This window comes from Gorilla gorilla, chromosome 12, assembly GCF_029281585.2.
Source record: "Gorilla gorilla gorilla isolate KB3781 chromosome 12, NHGRI_mGorGor1-v2.1_pri, whole genome shotgun sequence".
NCBI lineage: Eukaryota > Metazoa > Chordata > Mammalia > Primates > Hominidae > Gorilla > Gorilla gorilla.
This window is the reverse complement of record NC_073236.2, coordinates 71,198,424-71,224,798: the sequence shown is the minus strand read 5'-3', so window position 1 is coordinate 71,224,798 and position 26,375 is coordinate 71,198,424. Positions and strand designations below refer to the sequence as shown.

Below are 26,375 nucleotides of genomic sequence, written 5' to 3'. Positions count from 1 at the left end.
AATTCATTATTTGATTGTTTTTTTGTTAGGTGTTTTAGATAGAAATTAATCATATGCTATATAAAGAGAAATCAAAACTGCCTTTTATTGTTGAGTTTATGAAGACAAAACTAGCCCAATTTTTTCAGACTTACTGAAACTAATCTTTAATATAGTATTTGTTGAAAAGTTAGAAATTTTAGGAAGCGGCTAACTATGGCGACCGCCACGGAGCAGTGGGTTCTGGTGGAGATGGTACAGGTGCTTTACGAGGCTTCTGCTTACCATCTTATTTTGGAAGGGATTCTGATACTCTGGATAATCAGACTTCTTTTCTCTAAGACTTACAAATTACAGGAACGATCTGATCTTACAGTTAAGGAAAAAGAAGAACTGATTGAAGAGTGGCAACCAGAACCTCTTGTTTCTCCTGTCCCAAAAGACCATCCTGCTCTCAACTACAACATCGTTTCAGGACGGAGTCTTGCTGTGTCACCAGGCTGGAGTGCAGTGGTGCGATCTCGGCTCACTGCAACCTCCACCTCCTGGGTTCAAGCCATTTTCCTGCCTCAGCCTCCCGAGTAGCTGGGACTACAGGCACAAGCTACCATGCCCGCCTAATTTTTGTATTTTCAGTAGAGACGGAGTTTCACCATGTTGGCCGGAATGATCTCGATCTCCTTTTTTTTTAATTAAAAAGTAAACTTTAATGTCGAAAATGCAAACTTGGGGAAGGCAGAAAGATCACACACAAGGCTGTCACTTCACACTTGGAAGGTTGCGCGGTAGCCGGGCAGAGACGCTCCTCACTTCCCAGATGGTGAGGGGGCCGGGCAGAGGCGCTTCTCACTTCCCAGATGGTGCAGGCAGAGATGCTCCTCAGGTCTCAATCTCTTGACCTCCTGATCCGCCCACCTGGGCCTCCCAAAGTGCTGGATTACAGGCGTGGGCCACCACGCCTGCCCTGCTGTCTCTTCTTTCTCCTCCTAAGCAGCTGTCTTAGTCTCCTGAATTTTGATGTTCTACTTAACACCCTCATGTTCTTACGCATGTTGCCCTGCTGGAGGCGTCCTTCTCTTTGGGAAGCCTGACCCACCAACAGTGCCTCAGGAGATAGACATGGAAGCTTAGCAGGTGGGGGCCTCTCATCTCTCTCCCACCTCAGTTGCAGGGGAGGGGTCGGTTGCAGCTGCAGCGGTGGCCCCGACAGTTTTCTTTTGCGGGACCTGTGGCCGGCAGCTCTGGGTGGAGAAGACCTACTTGATCCGAGAGCTGCAGGATCCTTGGGCTGCATGTCCTCCCCCACTGTCAGCAAGCCTGGAGAGCTGGGCAGGTGGTCTTTACCCAGCACCTTCAAGGCCACCTTCTCTGGCCACAGGGAGCAGCCCGGAACTGGGGCAGGGAGCACTGTTGGAAGTGGGTCAGGCTTCCCAAAGGGAAGGATGCCTCCAGCAGGGCTGTGTGAACTGGCAACTCCATGGCCCTTGGAGTAGAAACTCACTGCATGCACCTGGGCCTTGTCAGTCTGGTTGTTTTCTGTCAAGCTCTTGAGGTGGACATTTCCCTCCAAGGGCCTGGGATTGTACCAGGAGGAAGTGAGGTTTCCCTGAGTCTCCAGGGGCCTAGAGGTGGAGGCTGCTTCCCCATTGCTACAGGGGCCCCTTTTATTGTCCTCCTGCTCCTGGGTCTCTACCTGGTCTTTCACCTCCGTTGCTTCTTTGGGCTCTTCTGCCCTCACCTCCGTTTTCAGGAGCCTGGCTGGGATCACCTGCTCATCTAATGAAGGAAGTTGAAGGTTAAACTTGCCTCTGAGACGAGGGATCCTCACGGGGCTGAGGTATCCAAACATCCTGGAGTTGCGAGCAGACAGCACGGGTTTCTTCCTTGAGGGGGGGCTCCAGACCACAGGAGGCAGGACCCTCTGTGGGGTGCCCATGTTCCGAGGGATAAGACACAGCCTCACAGGGGCGCCGTCACACCTGACTGGAAAATAAGGCCCAAGATGTCGCTGACGGTTGAAGAGGAGTGGGAAACGGCCCCAGATTCCCGGGGCAGGCACAGGTGCAGGAGCTGCGGGGTGAGCCCGGCCAGCTGGGAAGGCCTCACGGACAAGACGAGCAGGTTGCTGATGGCATGGCCAGGACCTGCGGCGGAACCAGGAACAAAATACACTTAGTGAGTTGCCCATTTTGAGCGAGTTGTGCACAGACGAAACTAAGGGTCAGAAGTGGAGAGGATACTCCTAAGTCACCCACTTCTCTGTGGCTGGGTGCACACTGGGCATCTGGGAGTTTATGACATCACCATGGGGCTGGTGACAGAGCCAGGGTGTGGAGGAATGCTTAGGAGCCCAGCGAGGGTGCCTGCAAGAGGAGTCAGAGGGCAAAGGGTGAGACCCTTCCACTGGTCCAGCTGGACTCTAGCCTCAGGGACGTCCTGCTCCTGGGGGCAGGTGCGTGGCCCTGGATGGGCCCCCCGTGGGGCTGTTGGGGGTGCGGGGCTGATCCGCCAGAGCCCTTCCGCCTGGCGCCTGGCCCAGGTGCTGGCTGGCACCCAGTGGCCCTGTCTTGGCTGGCCCCGTCCCCCGGGTTACAGGGCCAGAACCTGGAAGCAGAGCGCAGGACCAGCCAGATCCCACCAGGCTCCCTCGGGGCCTCTCCAGTGCCTCTGTGCCGCCTGGAGCCAGGCCCGCCTTCTCCATGGCTGCCGTGGCCTCAAGGGCCACCAGCCTCGCTCCGCAGGTTTCCAAAGAGAGGACGCGGTGCCCTGACCTGACTGGATGCGCCTCTTACCACATGCCTCCCTGGCAGGCAGGGTCTCCACTTTTTACAAATTTGCCTGAGACCATTCCTCAGGTCATTCAGGTGGTCATGGCCCAGCCAGGCTTTGAACCCGGGCTGTGCGATTCCACAGCTGGCACTGTGGCCTGTGTGCCTCATGATCATGGATACAGCATCTATTCTTATTTTTTCCTGTCGTCCTGGGGTACTTAGCACCGTGGCATATCTGTAATAAGCACATGCACACCTCGAAGGAGGTCTTCACTTCAACATACAAGTTGACCATGGCATGCTCTGGGCTCTAGTCCTCTACAAAGATGTAGGGCAGGAACTACCAGTTGTCAGCACAGCACCATCCCACATTGCTCTTCTAATGGAGCCTTTCACCCCAGATGTTCTTTCTCGTCTGATGGGAAGGATCCAAGTATGTAAAGATTATGTTCTAGATCAGCTTTGGTCTGTCCTAAAAGAAATTTGCCAGTGGATTATTCCATATGGATAAAAGTCAGTTTCTCTGGTCTCCCTGGAATGTGTCTAGAAAGCAAATACATTATTTACAAGTTCATAGTAGATCAATGTATTGGATTAAAATATGATAAACATAATTTGGTCATTGTGAGCATGCCAGCTTGGTCAACTATTCACTGCACATGATACCCTAAATATAACTCTAGGTTTTCTTATGCCCAAGAGGGGGACATACTCTTGGGTGTCTGGACTAGGGAAACATGTATGAAAAACCATTTGGCCACTCTACATCTTGTTATTGGAGAATTGAAACCATCTATATTCAAAGATATTATTAAAAGGCAAGAAGTTAAAAAAAAAATTTTCAGACTGGAAAAAAAAGGGAGGACCGACCACTTGACTCTGGTCATAGTTTGGCACCTCCATTCTGAAAACCTGATTTCTCTTATTCCATTGGTTGTTCTCAGATTGCATTTAACCACCATTTTCTTGCTAAGTGTGATGAGAAAAACAAATTGATGGGATAGTTCTTAAGAGCCTGTTGTAGGATCACTTCTGGGCTGACAGTATTTCTAGACCTTCTTTCCTCTTTCAATTTTTGCTAACTCACTAGGATGGTTTGGCTGAAATACGCATTCTGTAACACTGGGTACTTAAAGAAAATGAGGACTATTTATTGGAAGTACTTAAAAAGAGAGAGAAAGATAGAGATGGCCCCAGGACAGAAAGTTCAGGCATGCTTCCTCTCTAGCGAGAGGTAGCTTATGATGACAGTTTTCATGATCCTTGTAGTCCCATGGCTGAGCTCTGTGGATCCCTGTCTTAGTCTCAGGTAAAACCAAAGGAAGAAGATTGGTCATGGAAGACTGTGCACCGAAATGATTGAAATGCCAACATCTACCTTAGAGGTTAGTCTTCGAATATATTCTCCTCACTCCTACCCTCTCTCCCAGAGAGAGGAACCAGCTTCTCACTGGAGCCTGTCTTCCAGCTACAGAAGTGGGGCCTGGTCACTATACACTCAGTTCCTTTGCTTTACTTATGGAGGCAAGCTTAATAAATGAAAGCAAAATGTTTTCTGGCTCACATATATTTTCCATAAAACTTATTAAAACAAAATTTGTTTTGTATAAACTTTGAGCCCTCATATACTCTATTCTCTGAACTCTGAACATGTCAATTGACGTTGCCTTTTTTCAAGAGAAATTATTGTGTTCAGAAGAAAATCTGTAGTATACGTGTTTTCCTCTGTTTATCCCAACCCATAAGGTTTGATAATCACAAGAAAAACTTTGAGAAACATCTTAATTGATAGATTATAGAGAGGAGCAGATCCAAGATATTCAAGCTATTTGTGAGGTTTTGATGACATCAAGGGAGTATTACAACCAGGTCCGAGGAATGCCCAAGTTCTATTTGGCCAGTTGCTTTTCCTTCCCTTCCTTGTGAGGAAGATTTACCTCTTCTAGCACAGGAAAAATAAGGCTTAATTTTTCATGATCCTTTATGCAGGGCTCTCTGGTAAAGCTGAGCCAGAGAATATGACTTAGACTGAAAATCCCAGCAGAGCCTTTCCAGACCCCACCCTCCATCCCTGGCCAGTTTGAGTCTGAACACTGAACCTTTAGAACAGCTAGTCCTAAAGGGATAGCTGTAGTGCAGAGCAGGTGAGAGAGAAAACAAGAGGCTAGGCTCACCTATCTAGTCTAATGGCAGGAGGTTGCCAGCTACAAAAAACTAACAACAGTTTGGCCAGGCCTACATTTGGATCAATGTACTTGGAAAGAATTACATTCTCTTAGGGAAAAGTAGGAGAAGCAGTGGAGAGAAGGGACAAAAATCACTTATGCCCAGCTAGACGTTGTTTCTGAGATTCTGATTCATTTGGTGTGTGGAACCTGTGCATCAGTGGTATCTTAACTCTCCCAATTTTAGTGTCCCTTCAAAATTAAGAGCTACCGTTGTGTCATCATTGAACACCTCAGAGGAAATTGAGGCCCAAGGTCACATTGTTAGGAACCTTGGCTTCAAATGTAGGTATTTTCATTTTGGGTATAATGAATTTTTCTACCATACATATTAGACTATGTAAAGAGTTTTGTGACTCTAGTAACTTCTCTTCATAAGACAGTTGTCAGAAATAGTCTATATTTTTCATCAGTTCTTGTATGTCTTTCTACAACTCCTTCCCAGTTATGTGACTTTCTAATTTAGATGTGAAAATGAGGGTACTTGAACTGATTAACTTTAGTGAAAAGGATGGTTGCCATGGTTTGAGTGTTTTTATCTCCTCTAAAGATTTATGTTGAAACTTAATCCTCAGAGCAACAGTATTGGGAGGTGGGCCTAATGGGAGGCTGTTTAGGTTATGAGGGCTCTTTGCTCATGAATGGATAATGCTGCTATAAAAAGGGCTTGTGAAGCTGGATGCGGTGACATGCACCTGTAGTCCCAGCTACTTGGGAGGCTGAAGCAGGAGGATTGCTTAAGCCCAGGAGTTTAAGGCCAGCCTGGGTGACATAAGGAGACCTCATCTCTGAAAAAAAGGTCGGGGCCTTGGCTTGTAGAAGTGGGTTTACACTCTTTCACTCTTCTGCCATATAAGGGCACAGCATTCATCCTCTCATGCCCTTCCACCTTCCCTCATGTAAGAATGCAGTAAGGAGCCTCACACCAGATGCTGGTGCCTTGATCTTGGACTTCCCAGACCCCACAACTGTGAGATAATAAATTTCTGTTCTTTATAAATTTCCAAGTTTGTGATATTCTGTTATCACAGCTACAAAACAGACTATGTATTTCCTTTATAATCTATATTATATTATAATCTAATGAGAACTCTTGCAAATGACAGAAGGAAGCCTAACTGAAACAACATAAGTGAAAATAGTGTGGTAAAGTGTTTTAACTGTCTATTGCTGTGAAACAAGCTACCCCAACTCTTAGTGGCTTAACACAACATGATCATGTCAGTGATTATGATTATGTTCTGTCCTATAATTGTGTGGGTTGGCTGGGGTCAGCTGGGCAATTCTTTTATGACGTGTTTTTGGTGTCACCTGGGCTTCATTCAGCTGAAAACTCAGCTGAAGATGAAGTATCTGTGATAGCTTTACTCATGTGAATGGTGTGTCAGCAAAGGTTGATGGAATGGCTGGGGGCTAGCTGGGCCCACCTCCCTCCCTGTACCATGAAGTAGCCTAGACTGAGCATCTTCACCTGACATCTGGGCCCCAAGAGAGTGATGTCAAAGCTGTTAGATCTTTTAAGGCCTAGAACTGGAATTGTAATTTTTGCTGAATTCTTTTGGTCGGAGCAAGTTACCAGGTCTCACAGGGTGAAGACAGCAGTGCGACCAGTTCATAGAGAAGGGCCCTTGAAATGTTTTCAATCACAGAGGTAATCCTGGCAGCTCACTAGAGGAGAGATTGGAAAAGAACAAGACAAAAGACTTGGAGGTAAGGGAAGAGATTGTGGCATTAACAAAGTGAAGAAATAGAGAATCTAAACTAGGGCAGTGACTTTAAGGATGGTAAGAAGTATTGGATTATAAAAGTATTCAGGAATAAAATTGTAGGACTTCTTGCTTGGATCTGGGGAGAGAGGGCAAGAAGGAGTAAAAAGCTTCTAAATTTCTGGCTAGCATGAATAGATGAAATATGTTGGCAGAAACTATGGCAGAGAACACAGAGGCAGAATGTCAGTTTTGACATTTAGAGTTTGAGGAGCATAGAACATTGAGAAAGAAATGTCTGGCTATATGAGTTTGAAGCTCAGGAGTGAAGTTTGGGCTAGAGGTTAGGAGTTTTTAGTCTTTAGCGTTAGTCAGTGTTAATGGGATTGAGACAGGACTTTTAAGGTAATTTGTCACCACAGACATTCTTGCCAGGAGCAGTTTGGAAACAGCAATAAATTACTTGATTGAAATTGTTCTAGGTGGAAGTTCTTTATCTTGTCCCTTCTAGTACATTAACACTCAGATGGTTGAGGGGCAGGGGAAGGGCTTGTTTGAGAAGTTAACCGGCCATTTTAATAGCCTTAATAATACATTCCCACCACCTCCAAACACCCAGGTCACCCTCTACCAGCTCCATGCTCTTCCGTCCCTCAGGTCTCTAACATGTATATTTACATTGTAGGGGATTTGGCCACTCTATCATGAGTCGCCAGCCTTCCACATTTAGTCATGCCCATTTTCAACTAATGTAAGAAATAAGCAATGTGGGATGCTTAGGAAATACAGAGCTGTCTGCCTTTCTCCTACTTCTTCCAAGTACAGAACAATTTCCATCTTTCCTGTTCCCTCACTCGTCAGTTCAGTGACTTACTCTAGCTCCTGAGCTTTGTAATTGGCACAGTGCAAATTTATGTCTCAGCAAACTTACAAATTACTGCATGTAATGGATTTTGGGGTCATTTATAAATAATTTAAACCATGAATGTTAAATTCTTGAATGCCAAGGGTGTACTATAAATCAATATTTCATGGAGTTCCATAAAGAGCATTATGATTTCCAGCTTTTGTGCCTCTTAAAATATATTTGAGAACCCCTGAACCATAATATTGATATCTGGGACTTTAACATTCCTTTCTCTTTTAGAATAAGTTAACATGTTAAACCTACTCCTTGTGAGGATTTAAAAATAAAACAAACTCTTCTCTAATTCATGGAAGTAGATGGAGTTGAAATATGATACTATGGATTTTATTATATTTCATTTTCGTTGGTTTATTTTTTATTTTTAAATGGCAACATAATAGATGCTTATTGTCAAAAATGGAAGTATCAGAAGCATTTGAAGTAAATAATGAAAACTTCCATTTGCCTCATCCTTCGATCTCATTGCCTTACTAATTTTTTGGTTTGTATCCTAACTCTTTTCATTTGGATTTACACAGATGAATGCGCACATAGATATATAAGGAATTTTTTTTAAAAGCTAAATGGCACCAAGTATGGATATTATTCTTGTTCAGTTAAAAAACATCTTTAGGTGTGTCATTATTATTTTAATGTCTGCATAGTATTTCATAGTAAGAATATAATTAATTTATTTAACCACTTCCCTAGCTGTGCTCTTTTTTTTTTTTAATGTGATAAGATGTTGAGTGGGATTGTTTCCTTGTCCCAGAACTGCTGCTAAGGCTCAAAGCTGGGAATAGAAGTACTAATAAAGTATCCCATGTTAAGGGGCCCTCAGCAGTAAGAAACAGCCCTTTCCCTTTATGGTTTATTGAAAGGTATGAAAAGTGATTGCCATCCCAACCCCCTAGGCTTGATACAAAGGGAATTGAGAGGCCGAAAGGTTTTAAGGTTAAGGGAAGTGCAGTGTTTATGGGGGAAATTATTTCTTCCTTTTCTAAAATCAAGAGAAGAGGGGCATTCTAAGATAATTACTTGTGGAGCTTGGAAATGCCAGCAGGAACAAGAGATACATTTTATTGAACATCTGTTAGCCAGTGGATTTGCTGATCTGCTCCACTGCTACCTGAAAAAGGAAAAAGAAAACTGGGGAGAACTGACCCAGGGGGTACTGCCAAGTAGGGAGGTAGGTTAGGATTGCCCAATTCTCACTCGAGAGTTCCAGTTGCTGGTACAGACCAGTTGGTCCTGGAGTTGGGGGGTTGAGATTGGGGTGTACTTGTGCAGCGTGGGAGCAAAGAGCATATGTTTTAGAGAGACATGACATGAATGTTGCCAGTGTAGCCCAAGGATTGCTTTCCCCATAGGTTATCTGTTACTATACAAGAACCATGATAAGATCTAGGTTCCTTTTTTCAAGGCAGTTAGTCAGTTTGGGTAGCATTTTAATGCACTGTTTCTTAAAAAATGAAATATCTTCTTAAGAAATTTAAGCTATTGAATATTAGGTCATGTAAAACCAGCTTTTTTTCAGATGGCATCCAGCATACATGAGTCTTTAGTTATAAGTGGAAGCAAACATTGATGTGTATCTGGTATGTTATCACATCCTAGAAATGGTTACCAGGAGAACTGGGGTATATCTGAGCATTGTTTCTACTCCACGGGAAGTATAAGTAATTAAGAGGTCATTTTTAACAGAATAAGACCAGGCTTATTGTTTGTGCTGTTGGTAAGTATAAATTATAAAGGTTCTGCAATGCTAATGAGAGTATTTATTTGGTTCAAAGCACCTTCAGTTTGGTTAAACTCAGAACTTTATTAAGACAAATTTAAAGGAATCCTATCTTTTTCCAAGTTGGTCAGAACATAGCTTTATGCAAAATTTTCTGTGGGGGCAAAACAGTTTTCTCATTCAGCTATGGTAAAATCATGATTACATTTAGAGGGCAGAAATAAAGTATTGCAGTAGCTTATAAGAAATTATAAGGGGCTAGGCACGGTGTCTCATGCCTGTAATCCCAATACTTTGAGAAGCCAGGGCAGGCAGATCACCTGAGGTCAGGAGTTCGAGACCAGCTTGGCCAACAGTGAAACCCCGTCTCTACTAAAAATACAAAAATTAGCTGGGCATGGTAGCATGTGCCTGTAATCCCAGCTACTCGGGAGGCTGAGATGGGAGAATCACTTGAACCTGGGAGGCGGAGGTTGCAGTGAGCAGATATCGTGCCACCACACTCCAGGTTGGGAGACAGAGCAAGACTCCATCTCAAAAAAAAAAAAAAAAAAAAGAGAAATTATAAGGACCGTGCATGTTAAGAACATGACTCATTGTTGAACAGTGACATTTAAGAGAAGTTAAAGATTCAAATGAAAGCAAATGTCTTCTCTTATATTTTATTTGTATTTTCTGGTTATTTTTCACTGAATGTTTGACATGATTGTAAAGGTTTGATACAACTGTAAATTTCTTTTCTTTCCTTTTTTTTTTTCTTTGAGATGGAGTCTTGTTCTTGTTGCCCAGGCTGGAGTGCAATGGTGCAATCTCAGCTCACTGCAACCTCTGCCTCTCAGGTTCAAGCGATTCTCCTGCCTCAGCCTCCCAAATAGCTGGGATTACAGGCACACACCACCATGCTCAACTAATTTTTTGTATTTTTTAGTAAAGACGGGGTTTCACCTTGTTGGCCAGGCTGGTCTCAAACTCCTGACCTCAGGTGATCCACCCGCCTCAGGCTTCCAAAGTGTTGGGATTACAGGCCTGAGCCACTGTGCCTGGCCAAATTTCTTTTCAAAAAACTAAAAATTTTTTAAGTTATTAAACTAAGTACATAGAAAATAGTGGCATTTAATAACTTTAAAATGTGAATCTTGAAGTTTTAAGTTTACATTTTGCATGGATCTTGTAGTTTTGTGCTGTTATGCTCATATCTTTTAAAAAATGTTTCATTTATTTCTGATGTTTTTCATATTTGTTTTACAGGAAATGCCACAATCATATTCTGCAATCACATTAAGTAATACAGAGATGAATAATATTAAGACTAATGCACAGAGAAACAAACTTCCAATAGAGGAACTTGGTAAAGTTTCTAAACATAAAATTGCCACTAAAAGAACACCACATAAAGAAGATGAGGCAATGAGCTGTTCTGAAAATTGTTCGAGTGCCCAGGGCGAGTCATTTCAGGATGAGTCTCAAGGGTCTCATTCTGAGTCCAGCTCTAATCCCTCCAATCCTGAAACTTTGCATGCAAAGGCAACTGATTCAGTTCTACAAGGTTCTGAAGGAAACAAGGTCAAGAGGACATCCTGCATGTATGGGGCAAACTGCTATAGGTAAAATGAAATTACAGTAACATTTAATTCCATTATTTTGATAGTGTGTAGCTATGTAGATACATGCTACAGTGTATTAAAAACCTAATAAAACCCACTGGCCTAAAGGTTAGGGGCTTTATCGTGTTTCTACTATTTGTACTTCCTCAGTATATTTTCTAGAAAATCCTTTTAAGGCTTTTAAGATACAGTGGGAGAATTAAATGTTTTATATATAGACATGCTGACTAATGTGAGGATCTGAATACTGGGGAATCCAGACATGAAAACTGAATCCCCCAGATCTAAATACCTGTTATTTAGTCTTTTCTTAAATATTAGAGAGATGGCTTCCTACAGAGTTGTTGTCTACAATATAACTATAATTTTAAGTTGTATTTAGGTGTCTTTTCTTTATATTTTTCTAATGGTGCTTTGAATCATCATGGTACCCTGTAAAACAACTGAATATAATAATCCTGGATTGATGGGTTGCTCCTTTACTTGCTTCATTTATTTACACTGCCCTATATACTCTAATTTCTTATTTTGAGAATTCAAATTATAATCTCTTAGTTTTAGGCTATACTTTCATCCATAGTGTTTATAGTAACATGTTTATAATTACATAACCCTATTTCAGAAAGATTTCTTGCCATTCCAACTTGCCAAACCAAATATCCTAGCAATCCTTTCCAGTAGTTTGTCTTCTGTGTCAATAAGACACTAGTCAGCATGTGTACATATAAAACATTCAGTTCCCCCCACTGTATCTTAAAAGCCTATAGCAGGATTTTCTAGAAGATAGATATCTTTATTGCAATAGTATATTTTAACATATTCTGTTAATTTCACATTCATATTCTCTTTAAAATGTATTGCCATTTTAGCACTTGAATAACTCATATTTTTAAATTTGAATAGTTCTGATTTATGCTTTTTGAAACATTTTTGTATATATGCAATGGCTTTAGTTCCACATCTGGACCATAATGTAAAAACTTGCAGAATAGAAGTATATATACCTTCTGTTACATTGGATTGTATTAGTTTGCCAGGGCTGCCATAACAAAATACCAGATTGGGTGCTTAAACAACAAAAATGTATTTTCCCATAGTTCTGGAGGCTGGAAGCCCTAGATCATGGTGTCAGCAAGTTTGTTTTCTCCTGAGACCTCTTTTCTTGGCTTGCAGACTGCCACTTTCTCACTGTGTCCTCACATAGCCTGTTCTCTGTACATGTGCCTTCCTGGTCTCTTTTCCACATCTTGTAAGGACACCAGTTATATTAGGTTGGGCCCCACCCTTATGACCTTGTTTAACCTTAATCATCTTTTTAAAGCCCCTGTCTCCAAATTAGTCACACTGGAAATTAGGGCTTCAACATATGAATTTTGGGAGGTGGGGAACAATTCACTTCATAACACAATTTAAAAGAGAAAATTCATAATGGTCATCTCAATAGAGAAAAGTCATATGATAAAATTCAACATCCCATTTATGAAAAAAATTCTTAATTATATAAGAATAGAAAAGACTTCTTCAGTTTAATCAGAATATCTACAGAAACCAACAGCTAACTTCATACTTAATGGTGAAAGATTAGAGTTTCTTCCATGATGCTGGGAACTAACCAGTATGTCTGCTATCACCACTCCTATTCAACATTGCAGTAGAGATCATAGCCAGTACACTAAGGCAAAAAAAAAGAAATAACTAATGTAGAGTAGAAAGGAAAAAATAAAACTGTAATTATTTACAGGTGACATGATTGTATAATTTTGAAAATTCAGAATCTTTTTCTTATTATACTCTGAGTTCTGGGATACATGTGCAGAACGTGCAAGTTTGTTATGTAGGTATACATGTGCCATGGTTTTCTGCACCCATCAACCCATCATCTAGGTTTTAAGCCCCACATGCATTATGTATTTCTCCTAATGCTATCCCTCCCCTTGCCCCCACCCCCCAACAGGCACCAGTATGTGATGTTCCCCTCCCTGTGTCCATGTGTTCTCATTGTTCAACTCCCACTTATGAGTGAGAACATGCAGTGTTTGGTTTCCTGTTCTTGTGTTAGTTGGCTGAGAATGATGGTTTCTAGCTTCATCCATGTCCCTGCAAAGGACATGAACTCATTGTTTTTTATGGCTGCATAGTATTTCATGGTGTATATGTGCCACATTTTCTTTATCCAATGTATCATTGATGGGCATTTGGGTTGGTTCCAAGTCTTTGCTATTGTGAATAGTGCTGCCATAAACATACATTAGCATGCGTCTTTATAGTAGAATAATTTATAATCCTTTAGGTATATACCCAGTAATGGGATTGCTGGGTCAAAAGATATTTCTTGTTCTAGGTCCTTGTGGAATTGTCACGCTATCTTCCACAATGGTTGAACTAATTTACATTCCCACCAACAGTGTAAAAGTGTTCCTATTTCTCCACATCCTCTCTAGCACCTGTTGCAAGAATCAATATTGTAAAGATATACATTTCCTCAAAATCGCTCTGTAAGTTTAAAGCAGTCTTTATCAAAATCCCAATAGGGTGTATGTGCATGCGTGTGTGTGTGTGTGTATGTGTGTGTATGTGTGTAAGTTGACAAACTGACTTTATAGAGGAATAGCAAAGGACATAGAACTCTGAATACAATCTTCAAGTGCAAACTTGAAAGACTTACATGACCAGATAGAAAGCCTTATTATAAAGCTACCATATATAATGCAGTTTAATATTGGTGCAAGGATAAACAGTAATCAGTGCAAGAGATTAAAGAGTTCAAAACCAAACCTACATGTCTGTGTTTATGACAAAGGTACCACTGAAGATCTATGGGTTAAGAATGAACTTTCAATGAGTGGTGTTTGGTAATTGGATATTCATATGAAAAGATAATGAATCTTAACTCCTGCCTTATACCTATCACAAAATAAATCTCAGATAGATTTTTGTAAAACATATAAAGTACAGGTAGCAGAGGATAACATAGAATATATTCATGACATTAGGCAAAGATTTCTTAAGCATGTTATAAAATGAAGTAATCATAATCATGTTATCCAGTTGATCAGTTGGACAAAATTAAAATTAAAATTACCCTTTATGTTATATTTAAATATAATATTAGAAGGGTGAAAAGGCAAGGCACAAAGTAGATGAGGATATTTGTTATACATATGTCAAAGAACTTGTATCAAAAATAAATAACTAGCAACCAATAAGAAAATGACAACTCAGTTAAGAAAAAAAAATGAGCAAAAGGCATTGCACAAAACAGAACAGTGAAATGGCCAGTAAGCATACAAGAAAGGTTTAATGCTTGTTAGTCATGTAGGGAAACACATTTTAAAAGATAATACTACAGATCAGTGGTTGTCAAACTTTTAAAAGTGCCAGACAGTAAATATTTTTGGCTTCTTGGGCCGTACAGTCTTTGTTGCCACTGCTTAATTATGCTGTCATAGTGTGCAAGCAGCCATAGACAGCACAGGCAGTGAAGATGTTCATACTATTCAAGGTGATCTACAGAATTAATGCAATCTCTATCAAAATCCTGATGGTTTTTTTTTGGCAGAAATAGAAAAAATTATTCTAAAATCATGTGGGATCTCAAGTAGCCAAAACAATCTTGAAGATGATCAAAGTTGGAGGTCTCACACTTCCTGATTTTAAAATGTATTACAAAGCCACAGTAATCCAAACAGTGTGGTACTGGCATAAAGACAGACATATAGACAAATGGAATAGACTACAGAGCCTATAAATAAATCCTCATATATATGGTTAAATAATTTTCAACAATGGTCTTAAGACAAATCAAAGAGGAAAGGACATTTTTTTCAATAAAGAGTGCTCAGAAAACTGCATATTCACATGCAAAAGAGTGAAGTTGGATGCTTGCCTTACACCTGTTTTCAAAATATAACTTAAAATGGATCAAATAATCTGAACATATAAAACTATAAACATCTAAAACTATAAGACTCTTAGAAGAAAATGGGGGAGAAGCTTCATGACATTGGATTTGACAAAGATTTCTTGGATATGACACCAAAGCACTGACAACAAAAGCAAAAATAGAAAAATTGGAGTTTTAAAAGTTAAAAACTTCTGTACATGAAAGAACAAAATTAACACAGAGTGAAATGACAACCTATGGAATGGGATAAAATATTTGCAAATTATATATCTGATAAGGATTAATGTCTAGAATACATAAAGAACTATAACTAAACAACCAAAAAACAAATTACCCAATTTGAAATTGGGGAAAGAACTTAAATAGATATTTCTCTAAAGATAATATACAAATGACCAACAAGCATATTAAAAGATGCTCAATATCACTAAACATTAGGGAAATGCAGACCGTAACCACATTGAGATATCACCTCACACCTATTAGGGTGGCTACTTTCAAAAACAAGATGAAAAACAAGTAACAATTGTTGATGGGGATGTGGAAAAATTGGAACCTTTGTGCATTGTTGGTGGGAGTGTAAATTGGTGTAGCCACTGTGGGAAACAGTATGGTAGTTCCTCAAAAAAATTAAAGATAGAATTACCATATTATATAGCAATTCCACTTTTGGGTATATATCCATAAGAATTGAAAGCAGAATCTCAAAGAGTTCATAGCAGCACTATATTCACAATACCTAGGAGGTAGAAGGAACCCACATGTCCATCAATTATTGAAGGAATAAAGAAAATTTGGTATATACATATGATGGAATATTATTCAGCCTTAAAAGGAAGGGAAATTCTGACACATGCTCGTATGTGTATGAACCCTGAGGACATTATGCTAAGTGAAATAAACCAGTCACAAAAAGATAAATACTTCATAATTCTACTTGTAGGAGGTATCTAGAGTAGTTAGATTCATAAAAACAGAAATTAGAATGGCAGTTACCAGTGGCTGTGGGGAGAAACAGAAATCAGAATGGTGGATTCCGGGGAGGACAGGAGGAGCTGGGAAGTTGTTGTTTAACGGGTATAGAGTTTTCAGTTGCGCAAGTTGAAAAAATTCTAGGGATTGGTTGCACAACAATGTGAATATACTTAACATTACTGAACTGTGCACATAGAAATTGTTAAGATGATAAATTTTATGTTACGTATATATTCTTAGCACAGTTTAAAAAAAGCAGTAGGCCAGATTTGGCCTGCTGTTCATTGTTTGCCACTCTCTGCTATAAATACTGCCACGTGAAAAAACAAAAAAGAAACCTAACAGTGCTAAATGTTGGTGAGGTTGTTGAAAAACTGGAACTCTGATAACCTTCTACTGGGGGTGAAAATTAATACAGTCATTTTGGAAATTTGGCAATATTTATAAAACCTGAGCATATACATACCCTGTGACCATTCTTAACTATATCCCCAGGAAAATGCATATAGATGTGCATCAGAAGGCTTATACTAGAATGCTCATTGCAGTATTACTTATAGAAGTCAATACCTGAAATGAACCCAAAAGTTTATCAGTAGTAAAACGGATAAATTATAATACCATCATCCAATGGATGATGCTATTACTACATGGTATTGAAAACGTACTTATTGCTACATGTAACAACATGAATTAATCATATAAATATAAAAGGGCTGGTTCAAAGAAGTACATACTAGTATATATTTTCATTTAAGTTCAAAGGCAGACAATGCTGATCTGTTGTTTTATAATATCACTTCTTAAAGTATGATCCAGAGATCCCTGGATGTCCCCAGAACACGTATAAGAAATCTGTTAAGTCAATTGTATTTTCTTTTTTTTTTTTTCTGAGATGGAGTCTTGCTCTGTCACCCAGGCTGGAGTGCAGTGGCACAATCTTGGCTCACTGCAACCTCTGCCTCCTGGGTTCAAGCAGTTCTCCTGCCTCAGCCTCCTGAGTAGCTGGGATTACAGATGTGCGCCACCAAGCCCGGCTAGTTGTATTTTTAGTAGAGATGGGGTTTCACCATGTTGGCCAGGCTGGTCTTGAACTCCTGACTTCAAGTGATCTGCTCTCCTTGGCCTCCCAAAGTGCTAGGATTACAGGTGTGAGCCACCACACCTGACCCAAAAGTATTTTCATAATAATGTGACTTTTTGTGAATGCCTTTTTTTACTGTCATTCACTCTCTCACAAGTGTACAGTGGAGTTTCCCAGTGGCTACAAGTTATGTGTTGTTGTTAATGATTGAATGCAGAAACAGGCATGAGAAGCCAAATGCCTTCTCTAAAGTAGAGATTAAATGAATTTCCATAGTATAAAACAATAATTTTTCTTGGAAGTTAATAATTATTTATGTTAAGACATGTTATTATGATAGTATGTAAAGGATTTATTATTGTTCTATTTAAGTCAATAAATGCACTTTTTCAATTTCTCATTTATAATTTCTAATAGGGTAAATATCCTATATAAACAAAAGCTCTCTGGAGTTTTAATCTTTTTTTTAGTGTAAGAGTCTTGAGACCGAAAAGCTTGAAAAACACTTTTAGAAGTTAGGATAGTTACCTTTGCGTAGTAAATGGATTTAGTGATTGAAGAGGGCACATGGGACCTTTCTAGGATGTTGGAAATGTTCTGTTTTTTTATCTTAGCAGAGGGTACAATATATGTGCTCATTTTATTAAAAGTTTTGAAAAACTATATATGTTTATGATATTTATGTTATATGCTTACATACATATGTGTCATATATATAGTAATGTTTGCAAGTTGTCTATTGATATCATGGCTCATCACATGACACCAGAAATGTAGTATGTTACTGTGAGAGTCCTGTACTGAGTTGATGTCATCAACTTTATGTCATCAATTTAGCATGTTGATGTAATCTGCGCTTATGTCATCGATGTAGCATGTTGGTTTATGTTCAAGGATAGCCAGATGTGGATTGTCTGGTTTCCTGCTATATCCACTAAAAATCTAGAATATCCTATTTTTTTTTTCTGACAGTATATTTGTCGCCCTCCTAGGAAGAATCCTGTTCATTTTCAACATTTTAGCCATCCTGGTGATAGTGATTATGGAAGTGTACAAATCGTGGGCCAAGATGAGACTGATGACCGGCCTGAATGTCCCTATGGACCATCCTGTTATAGGTATAGAAACTGAAATGTTTGGCTGCACTCCTTTTCTTTCTTATCTCTGTTACTTATCTAGGAGAAACTGACAGCAGCTTGTTATCTCAAGCCTTTTAATTTTCATTTTTAAACTTCTGTAGATTACAGGTTTTCATGTTGGTAATAGGTAGGATTATATTTCTTTTAGCTAATTCTGAATTACTGAAGTTACACATCTACGAGTGCCTGAAATTTTTCCTTATTTCCAACTTTCTGTAATGCAAATTAGATCACTTAAAAGCTGTTGATGCTACCCCAACATACACTTAATTCACTCTATATGTCCTAGGTGTGACATATAAATCTATTTGGGATGTTATCTCTGCATCCCTCTGCTTCCTCAACTTTTACTACTCCACTATTCTTGCCAACACAGAAAGTCCAATCCTAAAGGAAGAGTAAGAATACTTCTCTCAGTTTTCATGGCATCTTGTCCTTGTCTGTATCATGCACAGAGTAGGATTTATCTCATGAGATTATGTTTGTTTCTTTATCAGAACATCTTTTCCTACAGGCAGCAAGTATCTTGACAGCAAGGACTCTCATCTTTGTATCTTGCAACTTTGCTTAATAAATGAATGAACTTGAAATGAAACAAACTACCAAAGAAAGAAGTAGTGATTTCAGCTTTAGAGAGCTTTAATTCCAGACAGCCACCTTTCTTAGATAATTTTAAATACAGATTGCTGAACCTACTGGGCTATTTGAAGTTGTTTCTATTTCTGTGATTGTGGTTTTCAAGGCAAAGTAAGTTTCTAGGACCAGAAAGGAGAATGACTTATACTCTTTTTGAAAGGTAAGTGTTCATTATAATCAACTTTACCAATAAACTTGAAAATTTTTGGAGAAATTAACAAATTCCTAGAAAACTACAACTTTAAGAAACAGATACAATCAAGAATTGAGTTAATATAAGAGAAATTGAATACATAATTTAAAGCTTTCCACAAAGAAGTGATAGATCTGTTTGGTTTTAATGGCAGGTTCTAACAAACATTTAAAGAAGAAGCACTTCATTTTTACACAAACTACTCCAGAGAAAGTAAAAGAGGGTGTATTTCCCAATTCATGATGTGAGACCAGCACAAGTTTGATACCAAAACCCGGCAAGAATAATACAAGAATGAAAAATTATAGGATAAGCTTACTTTTGAACATAGTTGTAAATATCCTGAGGGGAGAAAAGTTATGAGAATCAAGTGATAAATAAAAAGGAAAATATAATATGACCAAATGGGGTCTATCTAAGGAATGCATGTTTTAATGTTAAAAAATAAATTCATTTACCATGTCATCAGAATAAGTAGAAAAGCCGTCTCCATAGATGATTGGAAAGAAAAAAACCTGACAAACCAAAATCAGCATTCATTTATGAAAAAAACTTGTTATAAAGTAAGAATAGAAGGGAACTTCTTTAATATCAAAAAGAATATCTACAAAAAATTTATAGCAAATATTATACTTAAAATATTAAAAATTTCCTTTCTGAAATCAGAACGGAGATAAGAATGCCTGTTATTACCACTTCAGTTCATCATTATGTGGCGATTCAAGACAGTATACTAAGACAAGAAAAGGAAAATGGATAAGGATTGCCAAGGAAGAAATAAAACTTTGTGTTAACAGATGGTATTATTGTATATGCAGTAAATACAAAGTGGCCCACTGATGAGTTATAAATGTAGTAAGTCCTTAGGATGCTTACTGGATACAAAAATCAATATATAAAATCAATTGTATTTGTATATTCCAGCATTAACCGGTAAGAAAATAAAATTTTTTTAAGATTATAACATCAAAAAGTAAAGAGTCCTTAGGAATAAATATAAAAGGCGTAGAAACCTCTAGGAAGAAAAGTATAAAACTTTAAATGTAAAAATGAAAAAATGTTTTTCAGAAAGACCTAAATAATTATGAAGATCAAAATGTTCATGATTGAATTATTCAGTAGTGTCAAAATACCAGTTTTCCTCAAATGGATTTGTATACAAACTGATTCAAAATCATATTAGCTTTTATAAAGAAATTTACAATGTGATTCTAAAATGTATATGGATTACAAAGGATAAAAATAGCCATGACAATCGTACATAATGAAGAATAGGTGGCAGGATGTGTTATACTTTATAGTTACTAAAGCAGTGTGGTATGGGCACAAAGATAAAGTAACATGACCAGAACAGAATGGTACTTCAAAATAGGCTTATATATGTAAGGTGACATATTTATGAAAAGGGACATTGCAGGTATTGAGAAAAATGAATTTTTTCAATTAATTATAAGGGGATAAGTAGATATTCATCTGAAGAAAAAATAAAATTTGACCCTTATATCACACCAGTCAAAAACTGAATTCCAGATGACTCATAGTACTAAATGTAAAAAACAAAATAATATAGCTTTATTTTTTTTTGTTTGTAAATTACCCAGTCTCAGGTATATCTTTATTAGCAATGTGAGAACAAACTAATATGCCATCTAAATTTATTGTAATTACTTATTTTACAACTATAAATGAAGTCAGGATTCAGGAATTACACTTACTTATTTACAGTTAAATCTCCAATATCTAACAGACTGCTGACTTACATTAGATAGATGTTCAAGAAATCTTTGTTGAATAAAAAATGGATCCAGAGACTAAAATGGAATCAACTGTGCCTTTTGTTCCACTTTACTGTTTAAGAAGGCAGGTAAGTTTAGATAACTCAAAACATTACTGACAAAACTCTGCAGTCATCTGAACAAATAACTTCCAGATGAATTGGTGACTTCTCTAACGTAATTAAAAATAATATAGCTTTAAAAATAAATATAAGGGAATTGTTTCATGATCTCAGAGCAGGGATTATTTTCTAAAACAAGAAACAAAAAATAACTAAAATGGAAAACATTTAATTATTTGACTACATTGAAAGTAAGGTGTTTTTAATCCATCAGTACACAACATTAAGAGAATAAAAACAAAGCACAGAGTAAGAAAAAATATATTTGCAACCCACATAATTGACAGTAGCATATATCTAGAACACATGAAAAAATATTTTAAATTGCTATTGCTTTTTGCTTGGTAACATACATAGCCTTTTTGCCCAAAAGGAAATCCAAATATTAAACACATATGAAAAATTACTCAGTGTCATTAGTAATCAGGGACATTGGACACACATGCACACACACATAAACATATAACCTTGAAGTAACTGTTTTCTCCTATTTATTCATTCAACAAATTCTTTTCCAAAGAATCATCAAATGCCAAGTGTTGATGAAACAGTTTTGAGATGTACTTGTAGAACAAACATACTTTTATATATTTATTTATAATTTTGGAACAAAGCCACCTTTCATAGCTCATGTTGTATATAATTCGTGGGACTGTGGTGATATGCCTTTTCATTTGTTAAAAAAAAACTTTTGTAATGGAGAATTTTATCCATAAACACAAGTGGAGAGAATGTAGAATAAGTTCTAGTGAAATCCATCACCTAGTTTGTGCAGCTATCGACTCATGATCAATATTGTTTCATCAACCCCCAAACCACTTGCTACCCCATCCCTGTATTATTTTGAAGCAAATACCTAACCCCATATCTTTTCATCCCATTTTATCTATGAGTATCTTAGGGTGTATCTCTAAAAATAAGCTCTAAAAACCTACCACAACACTGTTATTAAATAAATCTTTAATATTATTCAATATCCTGTCAAGTATCTACATTTCCCTATAGTGTCATTTTTTTAACAGTTTATCTGAATCAGGATCTGCTTAAGTTCTATATGGCAAAAGATGGCCATGTCTCTTAATTTATTTAATCAATAGGTTTCTCTTCATTTTTTCCTTGCTATATATTTGTTGAAGAAAGCTAATCATTTGTTCTGAAGAGGATTCCATCATTTGCATTTTGTTGATTGTATTTTCAGGATGTCATTAATCACATTATCCTGTATTTCCTAATAATTTATAGTTTGAACTAGAGGGTTGATCAGATATCAGTTCTAAAAATTGTGAAAGTTGCCTGGTCCTTTGAATATTATTTCCCTCTTAGTCTCTAAAATGTTTTTACCTAAAAGTCTACTTTGATATTTATAAATGTTTGAGAATTGCTCTAATATCTATTATAATTATCATTATTGATTTATAATTTAATTCCATGTGGTTATATAGCACACACTTTGGAAATTAAATCTTTGGAAATTTATTGAGATTTGTTTTGGCCCAGCATATGGGTGACTTTTATTGAACATATGGTGTGCACTTACATGTGTATTCTCTAGTTGCTGGAAGTAAGGTTTTATAAATGTCGATTTGGTCAAATGGTTATAGTGTTGTTCAGATTTTTTTATATATTTGCTTGTTGATTTTTTTTCCTGTGGTGGTTCTACTAGTTACTGAGAGAGGAATATTAAAACCTTCACTATGATTATAGGTTTGTTTATTTCTCTGCTTAATTCTGTCAATTTTTCGTAGTACTCCAGCTGTAAATTTGTCCTCAGTGAAAAAGTCATAAAAGTGGGAAATTTACTCAGAGCTGTATCTTTCTTCCACATGTTGACTCTCCAGTTTCTGTTTGCTTTTGGTAGCTATCCACTACCTTCCGATTATTGTTTTTAATATTTTTTCCAGAGTGTAATTGTAACCTGTTGGAGTGTTGGTCCGATATAATCTACTCTGTCATTATTGAAAGTGGAATCCTTGTTTTGTCTAATATAATATAACTACCCAAGGTTATGTGGTTAGTGTTTGTGTAATATCTTTTTTAATCCTTTTAGTTTCAACTTGTGTTCTTATATTTAAAACATGTCTTTTATAAAGAGCATATAGTTGCTTCATTGGTTTTTATTTTTAATCCAGTCTGATAGTATCTGTGTTTTAGGTGGAATACTTAGTCCATTTACATTTTTTTTGAGATGGAGTTTTACTCTCTTGTCTAGGCTGGAGTGCAGTGGCACAATCTCGGCTCTCTGCAATCTCCACCTTCCAGGTTCAGGCAATTCTCCTGCCTCAGCCTCCTGAGTAGCTGGGATTATAGGCACCCACCACCACGCCCGGCTAATTTTTGTATTTTTAGTAGAGACGGGGTTTCACTGTGTTGGCCAGGCTGGTCTCGAACTTCTGATCTCAAGTGATCTGCCCACCTCAGCCTCCCAAAGTGCTGGGATTACATGCGTGAGCCACCACACCAACCCCATTTACATTTAATACTATTAGTGATATATTTTAATTTTTACTTTTTTGTATTTGTTTTCTATTTATCCTACATATTCTTTGTTTTTTATTCTCCTCTTTTTGACTTATTTTGGATTAAATGTTTTTCATTCTGTTTTTTTCTCCTCTGTTAATTTTTCAATAGCCACACTTTATTTCCATAGGCATCTGTGACTTATTACAATCTACCTTACTGTTGGTGCTTTTGCCATTTCCCAAACAGTGCAAGAACCTTACATCACTTTAATTTCATTTACTTCCTCTTTTGTCTTTTTAAACCATTGTTATCATATAGTTATACCTCTGTACATTAACTCACAAGACATTGTAATTATTGTTTAAAAATTGTTTTAAGCATCAACATTCCCTTTATTTACATATTTATTATTTTGAGTGCCCTTTACTTCTTCCTAAACGTCTATCCTTTCATCTGGGATCCTTTTCTTTTAGTTTTAAAAACTTCTTTGGGTTTTTCTTATAGTGAAGATCTACTAAAAAGAAATTCTTTACATTTTTGTGTGTCTGAAAGTGTTCTTATTTTAAATTTTTAAAGGCTATTTTCACTACATATGTAATTCTAGCTTAGCATACCTTTTCTTTTATCATTTATGTCGTGCCATAGACTCTTGCATCCATAGTTTCTCTTGAAACTCAGTTGTCTATATTATTATTGCCATTATATTTTTAAATCAGTGTGCCTCTTCTTTCACCACTCTTAAGATTTTTATCTTTGCCTTTAGTTTTTAACAGTTTAACTGATGTGCTTAGGTGTATTTTTCTTTGTATTCCATCCTATTTGGGGGTTCACTGAGCTTTTTTGCAAGTTAATGCCTTTTATTAGTTTGAGGAGACTGCTTGGCTATTATCAGGTATTGTGTCTACTCTATCTTTTCTCTCTTTCTTGTACTCCAACTAAACATATATTAAACCCTTTGACCATGTCCCACATGTTTCTTCTAGTCTGCTGTTAAGCCCATTCAAAGAGTTCCTAATTTCAGATACTGTATTTTCCAGTTCTAGGATGTTTAATTCTTCTTCTTCTTTTTTTTTTTTTTTTTTTGGCCAATTCTAATTTTGGTGAAACTATCCATTTTTAATTCATTTTCCCCAATTTTCTACTCTTTTTTAAAAAACATATTAATCTTAGTTATTTTAATGTTCTTATTTATGAACCAACATTTCTGCTTCTGCTTCTTTTTTTTTTCTTGATTGTTGGGTCGTATTTTTCTGCCTGTTTGTGTCTAGCAACACTTTATTGCAATTCTAACATATTTTAATGAAAAGAACTATAGATACCCTAGATGTTGTCTTCCATCAGTAAGGATACCACCTCTACTTGGCAGGTAGGGGCTAGTCATCTCTATCCAGTCGGAAATTTAGACAGATAGTAGCTAGTTTGGAGTTTTATTAAAACTCAGTACACTTTTGTTTTATTTCTGCTTGTTTGGCATGGCTTTTCCCGACTTTTATGTGAGAGGCAAGTCTGTATTCTTAGCTATAAAACTTTCCTTTGGCGATTTTGAGCTTAGCCTATTAGTCTACTACCCATGCATCTTAAATTTTGGTTCATTTCTTGAGGGGAGGCTAGTTATGTTTGTTGCAGATACCTTCCCTCCAGTGTGACTTTGTCTCTGAAACACGACTTGAGCTGGATATTTCACGTCGCCTTTTTTGAAATTTCAGACCCAGACCCTCAGCCTGTCACACCTCTCAGGGAACTCAACAAATATTTCTTGGGAAAAATCAGCTTTGTGTTTGGGGCTCCATTTGTTTCTAGATGGTCATGACAACTCTATGAGAGCTCTTTCTTTGAATAGTTTCTCCACTTGGTTTAAACCTTATCCTTAACCAATACCAAGAATTGACAAATGTCTTCAGGGAAGAAAGCAGCCTGTGATTGTCAGCTTACAAAGGAAGGACTGTCATTATTAAATCTCTGGAATTTTAGATAATCTAAAATTTTCATTGCTCTCACAATTCTGTCATAAAAGTGATTTTTACAGCCTATCAGGCTTTTTTTCCTGTTGTTAAAAGAGTATTATCCTACCATGAGGTCCTACATTCTTTTCAGAAGCAAAATAAAAATAATGCCTATTCTTCAGAAGAATAAAAACAAAATACAAAGCCTTGCTTAGGGTAGTAATGTCAAAAATTGCTGTCTTCTTGTCATCAGTCTTTTTAAAATAGGTCAGAGAAGGGGCTAGTCAAGAGAAACAACTCCAAAACCAATTGGCTTACATGTGCTAATAAAAACTTTCATGTCTGTAGATATGTGTAGATGTATACGTATAGATATGGTGCTTTCTTCATCTACTGAACTGCTTTGTGTCCTGATTCTGGTTGCAGATAAAAACTTACATTTTTTTCTCTTGTTAATTTTAATTACAGTTCAGAGAGACTTTTAGAGAATGTTAGATATGATCGATTACTCTGCCTACTGCTTTAAAAATAAGGGGATGTAAACTAAGAGAGATTAAATGAGCTGTGTAAGACCCCAAAGCTGGTGAGATAAAACCAAATCTCTTCCCTCCTCGAGACCAGAATTTCTCCATGGCATTGCCTGACTCCACGACTGTTAGTCATGGCTTTCTCAAGTATCACTGGGGGGTTGTCTTTTCAGCCAAATGTCAAAATAATATTTTGGAGTTTTAAAAATAATATTTGGAGTTTTCAAAGTACCTCTAGATAAGGAACTTTGAAGAAATCATAAATTTTCCAGGTCAGCAAAATAATAGAAATCCTTACAAACTGTCTGTTGTCACATGATCATTATTGAGCAAAAAACATACCTAATAGATTTATTTTGTTTCATTGCTGAAACTAAACCAATGTTTAGTTTAGTTATATTATAATCAGTTTACTCTTTTAAAAATATTGATTTGTGAGAGTATATTATTTTTGAGAGTATATTTGTGAAGTATATTATTTTTATTAGCTATATACTGTTTAGTGCTAGAAAATATGCCCAGTGTATCAGAATTATAAAATGTACTAATTTAGTTTGCTTAAAAGTGAGTTTTCATGCATATGCATGCTAGATTTTTCCTGTAGCCACAGAAGAAAATATTGAAGTTCCACAGATCATAAAATAAGCCATCAAAATGAGCAATAAATGATTATATTTAGAAAAATGG

The 26,375-nt window shown here is 37.4% G+C and overlaps 2 protein-coding genes and 1 long non-coding RNA gene across 17 annotated transcripts in view; 2 read left to right on the top strand and 1 right to left on the bottom strand.

The window, feature by feature from the left end:
• Positions 1-26,375, top strand: part of APLF (aprataxin and PNKP like factor) — a 164,189-nt gene that overhangs the window by 58,608 nt on the left and 79,206 nt on the right. For 10 of the 15 annotated variants that reach the window (XR_010129957.1, XR_010129956.1, XR_010129958.1 and 7 more), the window contains 2 exons: positions 10,575-10,930; positions 17,886-18,011. Coding sequence is in view for 12 of the 15 variants with exons in the window: in XM_055378901.2 (XP_055234876.2) it covers positions 10,575-10,930; positions 17,886-18,011 (482 nt within the window). In the remaining 3 variants the exon portion in view is untranslated. Of the gene's footprint in view, positions 1-10,574; positions 10,931-17,865; positions 18,012-18,546; positions 18,632-26,375 lie in introns of those variants that run through there. The other 5 variants (XM_063695835.1, XM_055378904.2, XM_063695836.1 and 2 more) reach the window with 3 other exon arrangements.
• On the bottom strand, positions 480-2,238 carry LOC109025589 (putative UPF0607 protein ENSP00000381514). The gene has a single exon (XM_019020597.4). It carries the CDS (start codon positions 2,165-2,167, stop codon positions 917-919), a length of 1,251 nt encoding a protein of 416 aa, XP_018876142.2. The 5' UTR covers positions 2,168-2,238; the 3' UTR covers positions 480-916.
• LOC134756786 (uncharacterized) lies at positions 2,412-6,650 on the top strand. The gene is made up of 3 exons (XR_010129959.1): positions 2,412-2,431; positions 4,054-4,135; positions 6,548-6,650. It is a non-coding gene; the product is annotated as an uncharacterized lncRNA (long non-coding RNA).

What these genes read in the sequence shown, in the direction of transcription:
- LOC109025589 (XM_019020597.4), bottom strand. Translation starts at nt 2,167, where the DNA reads ATGGGCAACTCACTAAGTGTATTTTGTTCCTGGTTCCGCCGCAGGTCC.